The 12275-nt window shown below is 42.7% G+C and overlaps 1 protein-coding gene across 9 annotated transcripts in view; it reads right to left on the bottom strand.

Moving 5' to 3' along the window:
* Positions 1 to 5619: 5619 nt before the first annotated feature.
* Positions 5620 to 12275, bottom strand: part of ATF7IP (activating transcription factor 7 interacting protein) — a 69742-nt gene continuing 63086 nt past the window's right edge. For all 9 annotated transcript variants that reach the window (XM_081928554.1, XM_081928555.1, XM_081928553.1 and 6 more), the window contains one exon: positions 5620 to 10330. In XM_081928554.1, coding sequence (XP_081784680.1) covers positions 9914 to 10330 — 417 coding nt within the window. In that variant the 3' untranslated portion in view covers positions 5620 to 9913. The remainder of the gene's footprint in view (positions 10331 to 12275) is intronic.

The raw sequence follows: 12275 nt of genomic DNA, 5'->3' as shown, positions 1-12275 counted from the left end.
CCTGGGATTCTGCCTCATGGTTTCCAAACTAGCATTTAGTGAGATGGATATAGGCCAAGATGCCGTGCAATGACATCACCTGCCTGCAACAAAATGAAAGTGCAGCAGAAAATGGGATGCAGACTACTCCAAAGCAAGTAACTTCACTGCATTTGCAGCTGTTTACTTATCTCTACAGTAGGGAAGGTAGTTGCTATCTTGCAGGAAGGGCTTTCAGTTCTTGATATTACACATAACAGGTTCAAGTTCAGACCAGACCAGACTGGCCTGATCTGGTTCCCAGAATAAGTTTTACGTGCCTGGTTACTGTGGGACCCAGATGAAAGATTCAGGAGTGGCCCTGCTGTTAGGCAGAATGAGGTTGCCACCTCAAGCAGCAGATGCTGGGGAGCAGGAGAGCAGCAGTGACGTACAGGAGAACATTGTCGTCTTGCCACGTGCCCAAACTAATAAGGCTCCGTTTACAAAACCTTAATTTAATCCAAGTTGCAAATTTCAGCTTTTCTTAATGTAGAATTTCGTATGCGTGTTTTGGGGTATTTAAAGCCACTGACCAAGGAAATGGCTGCAAGAATAATGCTCCTTCTCTTTCAGTGGAATACAAATCAAGCCTGTTTTCTGTATCTTCAACATAGTCATGCAACAAGCAAGAAAAGTTGTGTTGCAGCTGTCGAGGTAACATTGGTCATACACGGAACGCACTGGAACTGTTTGCTTCTCCACGCCCCTAATACAGAGACAGCTGTGCGAGGAGAGGAATACCACCCACAGGTCAGCTTTCAGGATGCTGGATTTTGGCAACTTGTCCAGAGCATGACAATCACAAATCTTCCCAGCCAATTTCACCCCTTTACGCAACCTAGCTTGAAAAAGGATCTCACTCCACAGTTGTTCTGAAAGCAAGCGTCTGATAGGCACCGGGAGATTGCTTGAACCTACCCTATGTTTTCTACACAGTTATGTACTTTCAGCTGTGCTGGGCTCCTGGCTTTGTATAGCATCTCTGAAAAGCTACACTTGGTTCCATGCCAGAACAATACTTAGGGAGAAGCGGTAAAATATGGTTTCTGGTGTAATTAGAAGACTCCTTTTGGGTACACAGCTGGATGTACCTGCCTCTCGCCGCTCTGATTTCGCTTTGTGTTCTTGACTATAGTAATCACTCCTCAACACAGAACAGGAATTATCTTTTTGACATTTGGCAGCTTAAATTGCACAGACGCGTTGTGACTGAGCACCTGCGGCTCTTGCTGAACGATTTTATTTGAACTAAGGTAAAGGAGAGAATATCTTCACACAAATTTCAAACATTTGAAACATTCAAACAGTCTTTCCTTCCAGTGAAGTTCCAGATCTTCAAAATCCCCTGCAGGTTGGAACCTGAACAAAAAGACCAGCAGGCACCAGGTAGGACAGCAGAGTTTTCATGCTCTGCTTTGATTGGCTCTTGCATTCTCTATAGAAGCCACTAGGTGGCAGCAGAATCTCGTGTGCTACAGTCTGAAGCTAGCCAAGCAAATTTATGGCAGCCCTAACACAAATCTCAAGACCTCTAGTCCTCCCGTGATATATAAACTAATAAATTAGTTTTAATTCAGTAAATTTGAATATTATTTTTCCTCTATTCAGATGGAAAAACAAAGTCTCTTTATTCCTTAAAACGGGTCTGGACTTTTAATTAGATAGATATAAATTTATTATTGTGCCTTAATACTTGATACTTTCTACAGTGATGGTACAACAGACTAACCCAGCTACCCTTCTGGACATTATCACAGATATAATGAGACTTCAATATTAGGTAAAATACATACCCTAGAAGTGGAACATATATCTGTTGTTGATATATACTGCAATCTTGCACAATATTAAATTGCAGCTTCCAAGTATATTTCGGTAGGAACTGCCTTAAGCATTTTCTCTCCCCTGCCCTCCTTTCCTGTCCCCCACCGCTTCAACCACCAGCTAGCAACCAATCATACTCAACTCCTATTGGTCTGTTTTGGGATCCTCTGCCATTGGGGTTTTGTTTGTGTTTCTACAAACATTGGGATTCCCCCCCCCCCCAGCCTCTTGCATGGAGGAAAAATGTGGTTTTGGCTAAATAAGGTCAATAGAGAATGAGGAAAGTATTGCTTTCAGAACTTCCTATTGCCAAGAGATTTATTTTGCACACTAGGCCCATCTTCTTTAAGTCATCTGTGGAGTCTCTAGGCATACATTCAGACCAGGAGGGCTTGAACTCCACCCAGACACTGCCCCCATGGGAGGAACTGTGGTTGGAGTGACAGCTGCTCTTCCAGACATCACAGCTGCATTTAACACAGCCTGTCTTGTCTGCCTGCTTGGCATCCCCCTTTCCTTTCTATTTGTCTCACTTTGCTTCTTCCTCTCCAAGTATGGTCTATGTAGGGTCTTTATTTTTCCCTTATAAAAGAGGAGGAAACATGAAGCCAACACAAAACCTAGTAAAATAAAGACACTTGTGCAAAAAGTTTCTTGTCACATTCCTCACCTAGCTCAGCACTTGTCTACACTGTCAATAGCAGCCGGAAGCTCTCCAAGATTTCAGACCCAGGTCTCTCCTGGGATTGAAGCTACAACCTTTTGCAGGCAAATGAGTATCTCGTGATCCTGAAGGGCGAAGTAGTCCGTAGTGTAAATTGTCAAAGATGCCTCGTTTATCTAAGCATCAGACAAGAAGCCAGCGACATTCAGAATGGCTTATTGCAAATGATTTGAAGTCCTCTGTCATTTGTTAGGCAAGCAAGTTGCTAAACAGGTAGACTTTTCAGCCTTTGAACCTCTCAAATGATAGGTCGGGTTTTCCTTCACTACATTGGCAGCACATGACAAGGTAGACATCACAGGAATTATCTGTTTCATTTGTATCTGACTTTCCCTCCAATGTGCTGTAGGTGGTTCTTTCTCCTTGTTGCATACCCTCACAACACCCCTGTGAGGTAGGTTAGACTGAGACAGGACCACCAGCTCAAAGTTACCCAGCTTGCTTCAACACAGCTTTCATCCTTTAAGCCCATGTGCTACTTAAGGGGTCCCTGCAAAGGCTGCAGGATGGTGATGAGCTCACAACCCGATAATGGGACTCTGGGTTACATAATTTTCAAACACTTATTCATTAATTGCATTTATATCCCACCATTTTCTACAAGGAGATGAAGAGTTCCTGCTTCTCCCCACTAGGTATTGCTAGCCAACTTGGCCCCAAGTGACTTAAATAGTTTACTGCATTTTATACCTTACAGGTGTCGCTTAAAAGCAATACAATAAAACAACAACAAAATGGCAATAATAGGCAGCACCTACAAATTTATCCCCTAGTATAGGGGATCCAAAGACTACTATGATTGTCTTTTCTTCTGCTGTCTCACAAGGGATCGGTGTGTTCCTCAACAAATAAAGCAACAAGTAGGGAAGCCAGGGGAAGGGAACCCCAGCCCAGAGGCCACCCTCCAGCCAATCAAGACTTGCTCACGCATCCTTTTTTCTTCACATTCTCTCTTCTTCTTCTGTTCTGCCCCTTGCTCGAGGGCTTTTGCCAGTATGGAATGTGTCTTTGAACTATGACAATACCTCTTGCTTGGCTGAATGCAATGGCATCTGGTGATTATTGGGACTTAAGGCAGGACAGAAGGCAGGGAGCCTAATAATAGGTGGCGCCAGAGCCAACTAATTCAGGTTTCGTCATAATTCCTGCTGAGTTCTGCAAGAGTCAATACTGAGTTGAAAGAGGAAGAGGAAGCTATCTTCTCCTGGTCTGGGAGCAAGAAGGCAGGCAGATGGGGGCTGACTGAAGGCAGGCTGAGGTTGGTGGGGTAGGGCCCCATTTGCTGTAATGGACCAACATACACTGTCTGAATATGCAGCTGGAGATGGGAGAAACCTCTAGCTTTTTCATAGACAGACTAGTCTATGCATACTGAAAGCCTGCCCTTCCCCCTGCCCAAAAAAATCCTGGCTGTACTCATGGAGTCCATACTCGCCACTCTATTCTGCCTTGGTCAGACCCCACCTGGAGTCGTCTGCAGTTCCGGGTGCAACAATTCAAGGAGGACATTGACAAGCTGGAACATGTGCAGAGGAGGGCAACAAATATGATCAAGGATATGCAAACCAATCCAACAGTTGAGAGAGTTGGGTATATTCAGCCTAGAAAAGAAGGGACTGAGAGGGAGATTTGATAGCCATTTTCAAATATCTAAAGGGCTGTCAGGTGGAAGATGGAACAAGCTTATTTTCTTCTGCACTGGAGACTGGGACCCGAAGCAATGACTTCATATTACAAGAAATTCCAACTAAATATCAAGAAGAACTTTCTCACGGTAAGAGCTGCTCAAGAGTGGAATGGTCTCCCTCAGAAGGTTGTTTGATGGCCATCTGTCATGGATCCTTTTGCTAAGATACATGCATTGCAGGGTGTTGGACTCAGTAACCCTCAATAATCCTGGAAGCCCCTTCCAGCTCTACAATTCTATTATTCATCCTATATGAACAAAGAACACATCCTAAAAAACTGCCAAGCATTTCTTTACAGCTAGACATTGCAGAGGACTGGTGAAGAGAGCTGTCTTTCAGGATACTTTGTCTAAACCCAGATGAGCTTGTAAAGGAAACTCTAGTTTCCCGCAAGGCATCTTGAAAAACGCAACACTTAACCCAGAATGATCTAGCTGAACTACGCCTGAAATATCCGTAATATCCATGTGAATCAAGTTCATTGTGTGGTAGAATTTTAAATGAGTTCATTTTCATGTTCATTTCTGCAGGAGGCCTGGCCTGTTTTCATTAAAAACCAAAACCAAAAGCTAAGTCAATTGGAAAAGTATAAAGACCACTAGGAAGCAAAATGCTGAGGTGATGTTCTAAAGCTTATTAGGCAGATATGGAGGCACTGTTTTTGATATCACATAAGCAACTGTTGCCAAGTAATCAGAAAAAAGGGATGTGAAACATTTCCTATATTTTTGCTGGAGATTAGCATAACACAAGCAGCTTGCCAATCAGTATGGAGAATACTGAACTAGATGGGCCAATGGCCTGACTTGATATGAGTCCTACACTTGTACAATCTTCTTCCCTGGAATCGACTTTGGTGAAGCCTCTTAGTTTGCAGCAGAAGCTACATTTCAACACTGTGATTAGTTGGCCCTTGTGTCAGTTGTGGAAGACAAGCTATTCCTCACTGTTGCAGCGTATTTTTTTAAGTGAAGAAACAACACACCAGCTTGTTAAAATATTTAAAAGTAAAGAACCAAATAGATGTTTGAGCAGGTTTTAAATAGAGAGGTTTTCAAAATGAAGTTTAACAACAAATGTTTGTGTCTGCCTTCCTACATTTTTATTTGCATTATTGCTAGATATAACATTTCGCATTTGACTATTAAAAATAAATTCATTATATTTAGCTTATACACACATAATTTCACCAGAGCACCCAGTGCAATATGTGCTCTTAAAGAACATTCAAGTTAAGAGAAAAAAAGGAGTGGGGAGCCTTGAACAGAGGTCAAGTTGCTGTCATAGAAAGGCTTGTGGTCAGCTTTTTAAAAACAACCCAGTACGGCCTTGATGAGAACCAACCACACAAGACGCCGAAGGTTAAAAACCCAGTCGTTTATTTCAAAGTATAAATCTCAGGCTTGTCAGACAAAACCCCACTACAATTAACACGTATACAGACACTAATCTACAATGCATACAAAAGTCTGGGAGAACTTGCCATTGCCCTGCTTAAAATGGACTTTTTGGTACGTCCTACATTATCTTTATTTACACGTTCTTCTGTAGAAAGAAAAAGGGAAAAAAGAGTGCAAGTTTCTATAAGGAGTTTTGTAGGAGTTTATTTGCCAGTGGCTGATAAGTTACTGAAGTCCAACAAGTACCTCAAGGTTTTGGCTGTCCAATTACTTTATTTACAGATAAAACTTCAACTTAGACAGCACTTAAAATTTTTTTCAAATGGGGAAAGCCAGCACAATAATGTGAGAAACCATGTGTTATAAAATATTGATTAGATTCAATGATAAAATATCACATTTTAATTTGTACTCATGTCTACATTCACCTCTCGACATAAAACTGGTTCCAAGAAGGATGGGATCACTTGTTTTTGGCAATACTAAAAGACCTTCCTTTGTGTTAACAAAACACTGTGTGCCAAAACACACTAAAAGAAAGCAGTATTTTCAATATATCAAGCTTCCGTTTTCAAAAAATCTAGGTATTTTTTGCTGTTGACTGAATAAAAATACTAAAGGGGTTCCATCTAGACTTTTGTGTACTGCAATTGTAGTTCTCCTACTTAATACTGTAATGTGGCAATTTGAGGGAACAAGGTACTTACAGGCTGACCTTACATGTAACATGGGTTCTCAGATCGCAGACCACTTAGTATTCAACAGAGCTTTAAATGAAAAGGTGAACCAATGTGATTTATTGCAGCACAACTTGCATCATCCCAGCAATATCCCAGACAGCAATAGCTTTGCCACTATTTCTCATGAGTCCCTTTTGTGCAAAATGTACCTTAAGTAGCACTGTAATCATGCTGAAAATGCAGCTCAGAACTAATCTTAGTGCTTCAGCAATCCCTGAAGCACAAACCTCTTAAGTTCAGAGAACACTTGCCAACCAGCTTGAACATTCCACCTTTCCCCATTAAGTGGCAAGTACAGAAAATGTATGCTGTACACCCCACCCCTTCCAAGTCTCCAGTCTCCTAGCCACTGAGGTCTTCCTGAAAACGCCTTCTAGCTGTAATCCGAGAAATAAAATGGGAGAGACAAACAAACAAGTTAACCTAAGGGACTCACAATAATTTAGCAGCAATAGTCACACCACTTTCTCATTTTTAAACAGTGAAAACATTTCACTTGTCCTTTCCTAAGACATGGAACTTGTTACTAACTAGAACATGGATTCTCAAGTATTAAAGGCAAAGAAGAGAAAACAGCAGAAATACAGATGGAGATATACTTCAGTATCACATTTAAATAGAAGTAGAAAACAGAATTTTCAAGCATGGGCCAGCCATATACTGCAGTAAGGAAAACATGGTGGGTGGGTGGGTGAGTGGGAGAAATACTGACACAGTAAAGTGTGGACACTGAAATCCCTCCCTGCCCCCTTTCTTTTCTTTAAGAACTTTAGGTTTGCCTAATTCTTAACACACACAGAGAGTGCTGAGCTGAACAGTTTCTCAATAAGCACAGAGTAGTAAAATTCCAATGACTCTGCAGCTTGGTATTTGTGCAATCCAGTTTAGTTTATAATACTTTGATGAAAAGGAAATATTATTGTCCAATGTCTGTTATAAAGATTTGTAAACTCTCATTTCTTTGGGGCAAAAGCAAAAAGAAATACAGCGCCAGATACAAGGCCAAAAAGTCACTAATTATGAACTCTTGTTGACAATTAACTCAATTAAAGCCTGTTTCTGCCTTTCCCTTTGTGGTGCCCTACATAATTTGCCTGACCAGATCAATTCTGCTTGAGAAAGTGCAAGTCCCACCCCCACAATAGCCTCACTGCCATTTTCTATTCACAGATCTAAAGGCAAAAGTCCCAAGGTATGTATCTTGGATCCAACTTAACAGAAGCTGTAATTAGTACACCTTATAGCTGATTGATAATGGAACAGTATCTAGTCCTAGAGAAAAAAGAGTAAGCAACAGTAAAATCTTAGCTAATTATCTGCTGTATCGCCATAACAAGGGGCAAGAGGTACAAAGTATGCAGATGTACTTTTCTCAGACTAGGGTTCACATTTTTCTCCTGCATATATTTAGGGAATGTTCATCCATATTTTTTTCCCCTTTCCGGTGGCAAGGTCTTGAATAATTGCTGTTTAAAATGTGACCCAGCTTTCTCCAGTGTTACAAGCCCTACAAAAACACATTTCTCTTCAAGTTGCACCCAGGCTTGACTTTATTGCCCAAGTTCAATAAAAAAAGTGAAGAGGAACTTCTCCACCGCCAAGGACCCAGTGCAGATAATAAACTACATCTTTGGCTACACATAACTGATATTGTTGAGTCAACAGCAGAGTGGTAAGCCCCTTCCCCAATAAATCTATTTTTGTAATGAAATTCTCCCTTGGGTTTTGGTATACTTCCAATGGGAGTTGATTCTGCCCCCCCCCCACATTATACTTATTAAAATTAGAGGTGGCCCTAAAATACCTGAAACAGAGAAAAAAATATATTTTTTGTAGGTGACTGCATCACTGTTAGGCAAGTGAGACAAAGTGTTGAAATGCCAGCTGTTTGCTTTGGGGGTGAAGTATTCCATATACATACGATCTAGCTCTAAGATAGTTCTTGTCTTTAGTCATTAGATAGATAAGCCAGAAATTTACAAGAAAAGCTTTCATGTCACTCAAAACGAATATAACTCAGAGGACATAAGGCATACCATATAAAAAATGTAAGGAAATTTACTTGGTGTTCTCACAATGAGAGAATTAAGACCCTGTCTTTCCAAAACATACAGCATCAACAAACTTTAGATCATCCTCTTACAAACCTTAAATTTCAGTTTCAACTCTTATCAGATTTGAAGTAACAAGTTAAGGAAACTGCTGGACCCTGGTCAGTCAATGAAGTGGAAACAGCTGCCACCCACTTCCCAACTGGAACTGAGACATCAGGAAGACAATAGATGTGCTGCTTTTCTCTGGAAGACGGCATAGTGAAACTTTCTTCAACATCTGTCAGGTGTGATTCAAGTGTTCGTGGTGGGCACTAACTCTTGTTGGGATGTAAGGACGTGGAGGTACTGCTTATTGTGTTGACTCAGCCATTGAAAGAATGCAAGGTTCTATTAGAAGATTGAGTTGATTGCTTTCTTTTAAGCGACCTTATCAGATTGGCTTAGCATAGCAAAAAGTGATTCATGTATGTGAGGAAAAGGAAGTGTCTTAGGTGGCCCACATCTCCTTTGGCCAATCCACAGGGCACACCAACTTCCCAAGGAGAATTGTCAAATACTGTCTGCATGACCCAACTTCACAGACCAGTCAGAACTAGCAGGTTAAATGATGGATGGCCTGAATGATCTCAAGTGGGAATTAACTCAGGAAGGTTTTGTGTGCTACACTTTTGGGGAATCTATAAGGGAAGGTTATGACACTCTGGGGCTAAAAAGAAAGAGCAAAAGAAGAAAGCGCGCACATGATGTGTGACTACATTTACTTTTGAAATTATTGTTTTAAGGCACAAATAAATCTTTTTTTAAAAAGAGGACATAGAGATGAGGGTCAGGAAACTATTGGAAATGCAATTGAAGTTTTCTATAAATCTGTTTTCAGACTGGCTTCAGAATGTTCCCTGGTTTTGGTGGCAAGTATTCTACAAACCAGCCAGAGGGCTGCTTAATCCCCCACCCCTCAAATAAGCAGACACACCTACATTTCTCAAGCACTGGCCACATATAAGGTCTTTTGCCTTCTAGAAAGCAGGCTGTGCCTTGTAAGACTAGTCACTGTTCCAAAACAAAAGAAAGCAAGACCCTGAATCCTGACTTCCCTCCTAACCTGACCCTTGAACACTCCTCCTGCCCTTTGGCCTGTGCATGACACTCCTCTTCAGCCTACATCAGCTGGAAGCCAAATTCCCAGGGGTCACTGTCTTACGGCTTAACAGGCAGAGCAGCTTGTGAGGGAAGGAGAGAGGACTTCGTACTTCAAGAGCTTATCAGAAATACAGGCTCTCCCACTGCAGGATAGGAATTTATTTTGGTTTTGGTTATGGAGTTTGTGTAGTGTATGACATTGCTGTCCAAAACAATCCTGCAGGGGGGATTTTTTACAGTGAGTTTCATGCATGAGAATAAACCCAAAACCAGAGTAAGCCACAATTGTGGGGCAAGAGTAGAAGCCTTCAGAGTCTGAAGTTTAACTGCTTTGAGAAGCAATCACATCTGTTGACTGGGGATCACAGAAGGGTCCAAAGCGTCCGTAGATGTCTTTAGCACGAACTGCAAAGTAGTATTTGCTTCCAGACACAAACTGTGTAAGTGTGCATGCCATAGGCAGGGGGAGGGCCTTTACTTCCCCGATCTTTTTCCACTGGGAGGGCACAGTAGCACTGGGGTCCTCATGGTATGCATACAGATGGTAGCTATCCACACTGGCACAGCTCCGGTCTACTTCCAAAACACTCCAGGATAGAACTATGCCATTCTGACTTTCTACACGTGCGAGCTTCAGGTGTGGCTTCTGAGGCAGAGTGGTGTTGGCAGCTTCAGGAGGCAAGCGTGATGGCTGTGGCGCCTCTGGCAGTGGGGCTGGGTGCACAGGCCGCAGTGGCTCCTGAGGAATAATGAAGAGATGCAATGAGGATGGCAGAGGAGACTGTCTCATCCTATTGTCAAAATGCATACATTACCATCCAAGCATTCCCAAGACCAATTCTCAGCAAACGCAAGATTACGTTTAAAACTAGCAAGTCTGAAAAGACAATACAGTGGTGCCCCGCAAGACGAATGCCTCACAAGACGGAAAACCTGCAAGACGAAAGGGTTTTCCGTTTGCGAGTTGCTTCGCAAGACGAATTTCCCTATGGGCTTGCTTTGCAAGAAGAAAGCCCATAGGGAAATCTCCGGGGACCTCTTTTAAATGCTGGCGGTGGGGAGCAAAGCCTTTCCCCCCCCCCTCCGGCCTTCAGAAGAGGTCCAGGAAGGCCGGCGGGGGCCGAAAGGCTTTGCTCCCCACCGCCAGCATTTTAAAAGCAGTCCGGGATAGCAGGGAAGCGCTTCCCGCTATCCCGGACGGCTTTTGAAGGCAGCCGGGGGGAGCAAAGACTGCCTGCCAGCATTTTTTAAAAACCCCGGGACAGCGCTGTCCCAGGGTGATTTAAAAGCCCCCGGGAAGGCAGGCAGGGGGGACAAAGACTTTTGCCCCCCGCCAGCCTTCAGAAGAGGTCCTGGACCTCTTCTGAAGGCCGGCGGGGGGCAAAAGTCTTTGCTCCCGCACCGCCTGCCTTCAAAAGCCGTCCGGGATAGCGGAGAAACACGCTGCGTTTCTCCACTCTCCCAGGAAGGCAGGCAGGGGGGAGCAAAGACTTTCGCCCCCCGCCGGCCTTCAGAAGAGGTCCCGGGGTTTTTAAAAATGCTGGCGGGTGGCAGCGAAGGCTTCGCTGCCGCCCGCCAGCATTTTAAGATTGCCACAGACAGCGGAGAAGTCCTCCGCTGTCCCGGGGTTTTTTAAAATGCTGGGGGTGGGAAGAAAAGCCCTTGCCCCCCCAACCTTCAGAAGAGGTCGGGGGACAGACTGTCCCCGGACCTGGTCTGAAGGCGGTTTCCATAGGAACGCATTGATTGATTTTCCATGCATTCCTATGGGAAACCGTGCTTCGCAAGACGAAAAACTCGCAAGAAGAAAAACTTGCGGAACGAATTAATTTCGTCTTGCGAGGCACCACCGTAAAACACTCCTGTGTTTCAAGTTGGAGAAGACAAAAGGAGTAAAGGAGCTATTTAATATTGGCTTATTCCTCAAAGTGGGCGTAGCTAACCCTTTACCCACATCCAGCCCCTCTAAAAGCTTCATAATGGCTCCCAACTCTTCTAAAATTTATCATTCTAAAAAAATGCAAGAAAGAGCTGAAAATGGTTTGTCCATTAAAGTAACCAAATTAGTCTGCTGCAGTGTGTGGTGTCACTTCAAAATGAAGAGCTGACAAATATGCAATGGGGACTAACGGTATGCACTGCATATTACACCTTGTGGGGAGTAAATGTATTGTGTGAAGAAACACTATTTTGTCCACCCTGAATCTCCCGCATGCAGCTGCACTAGATAACCTCATTTCTAGTATCTGAAGAGAGGGAGAAAAGTTTTTCTTGATTCATTTTCTCCACTCATACAATTCACCCATCTATTCATTTTCTCCACACATACAAAAGGGTATAATTTTTATACCTTTTTATTATTTCCCTCCTTACTTACCTTTTGCCCCTAAATGACATAGCCTCCAAAGTTGTAATCTTTCCTCATTAGAGACTTGCTCCAGCTACCGATTATTATAGTTGCCCCTTTCTGTGCTACTTCAAGCTTTACAATATCCTTTTTAGGATACATGAACCAAAATTGTACACAGTATTCCTAGTGTGTGGTTTCACAATAATGGAGTATACATACTTTCTTTTTAAATTTGTATTTTATTGTTTTATAATAGTTTCCCACCTAGAACTCTTTTGAGAAAGGTAGGATAATTTTAAATAAATGAGTGAGTGAGTGAGTGAATGTAAGACCA

This window comes from Podarcis melisellensis (assembly GCF_964234715.1).
Source record: "Podarcis melisellensis genome assembly, chromosome: 10".
NCBI classification, from domain to species: domain Eukaryota; kingdom Metazoa; phylum Chordata; class Lepidosauria; order Squamata; family Lacertidae; genus Podarcis; species Podarcis melisellensis.
Note: the sequence above shows the minus strand (reverse complement) of the source record. Positions and strands in the feature narration are given on the sequence as shown.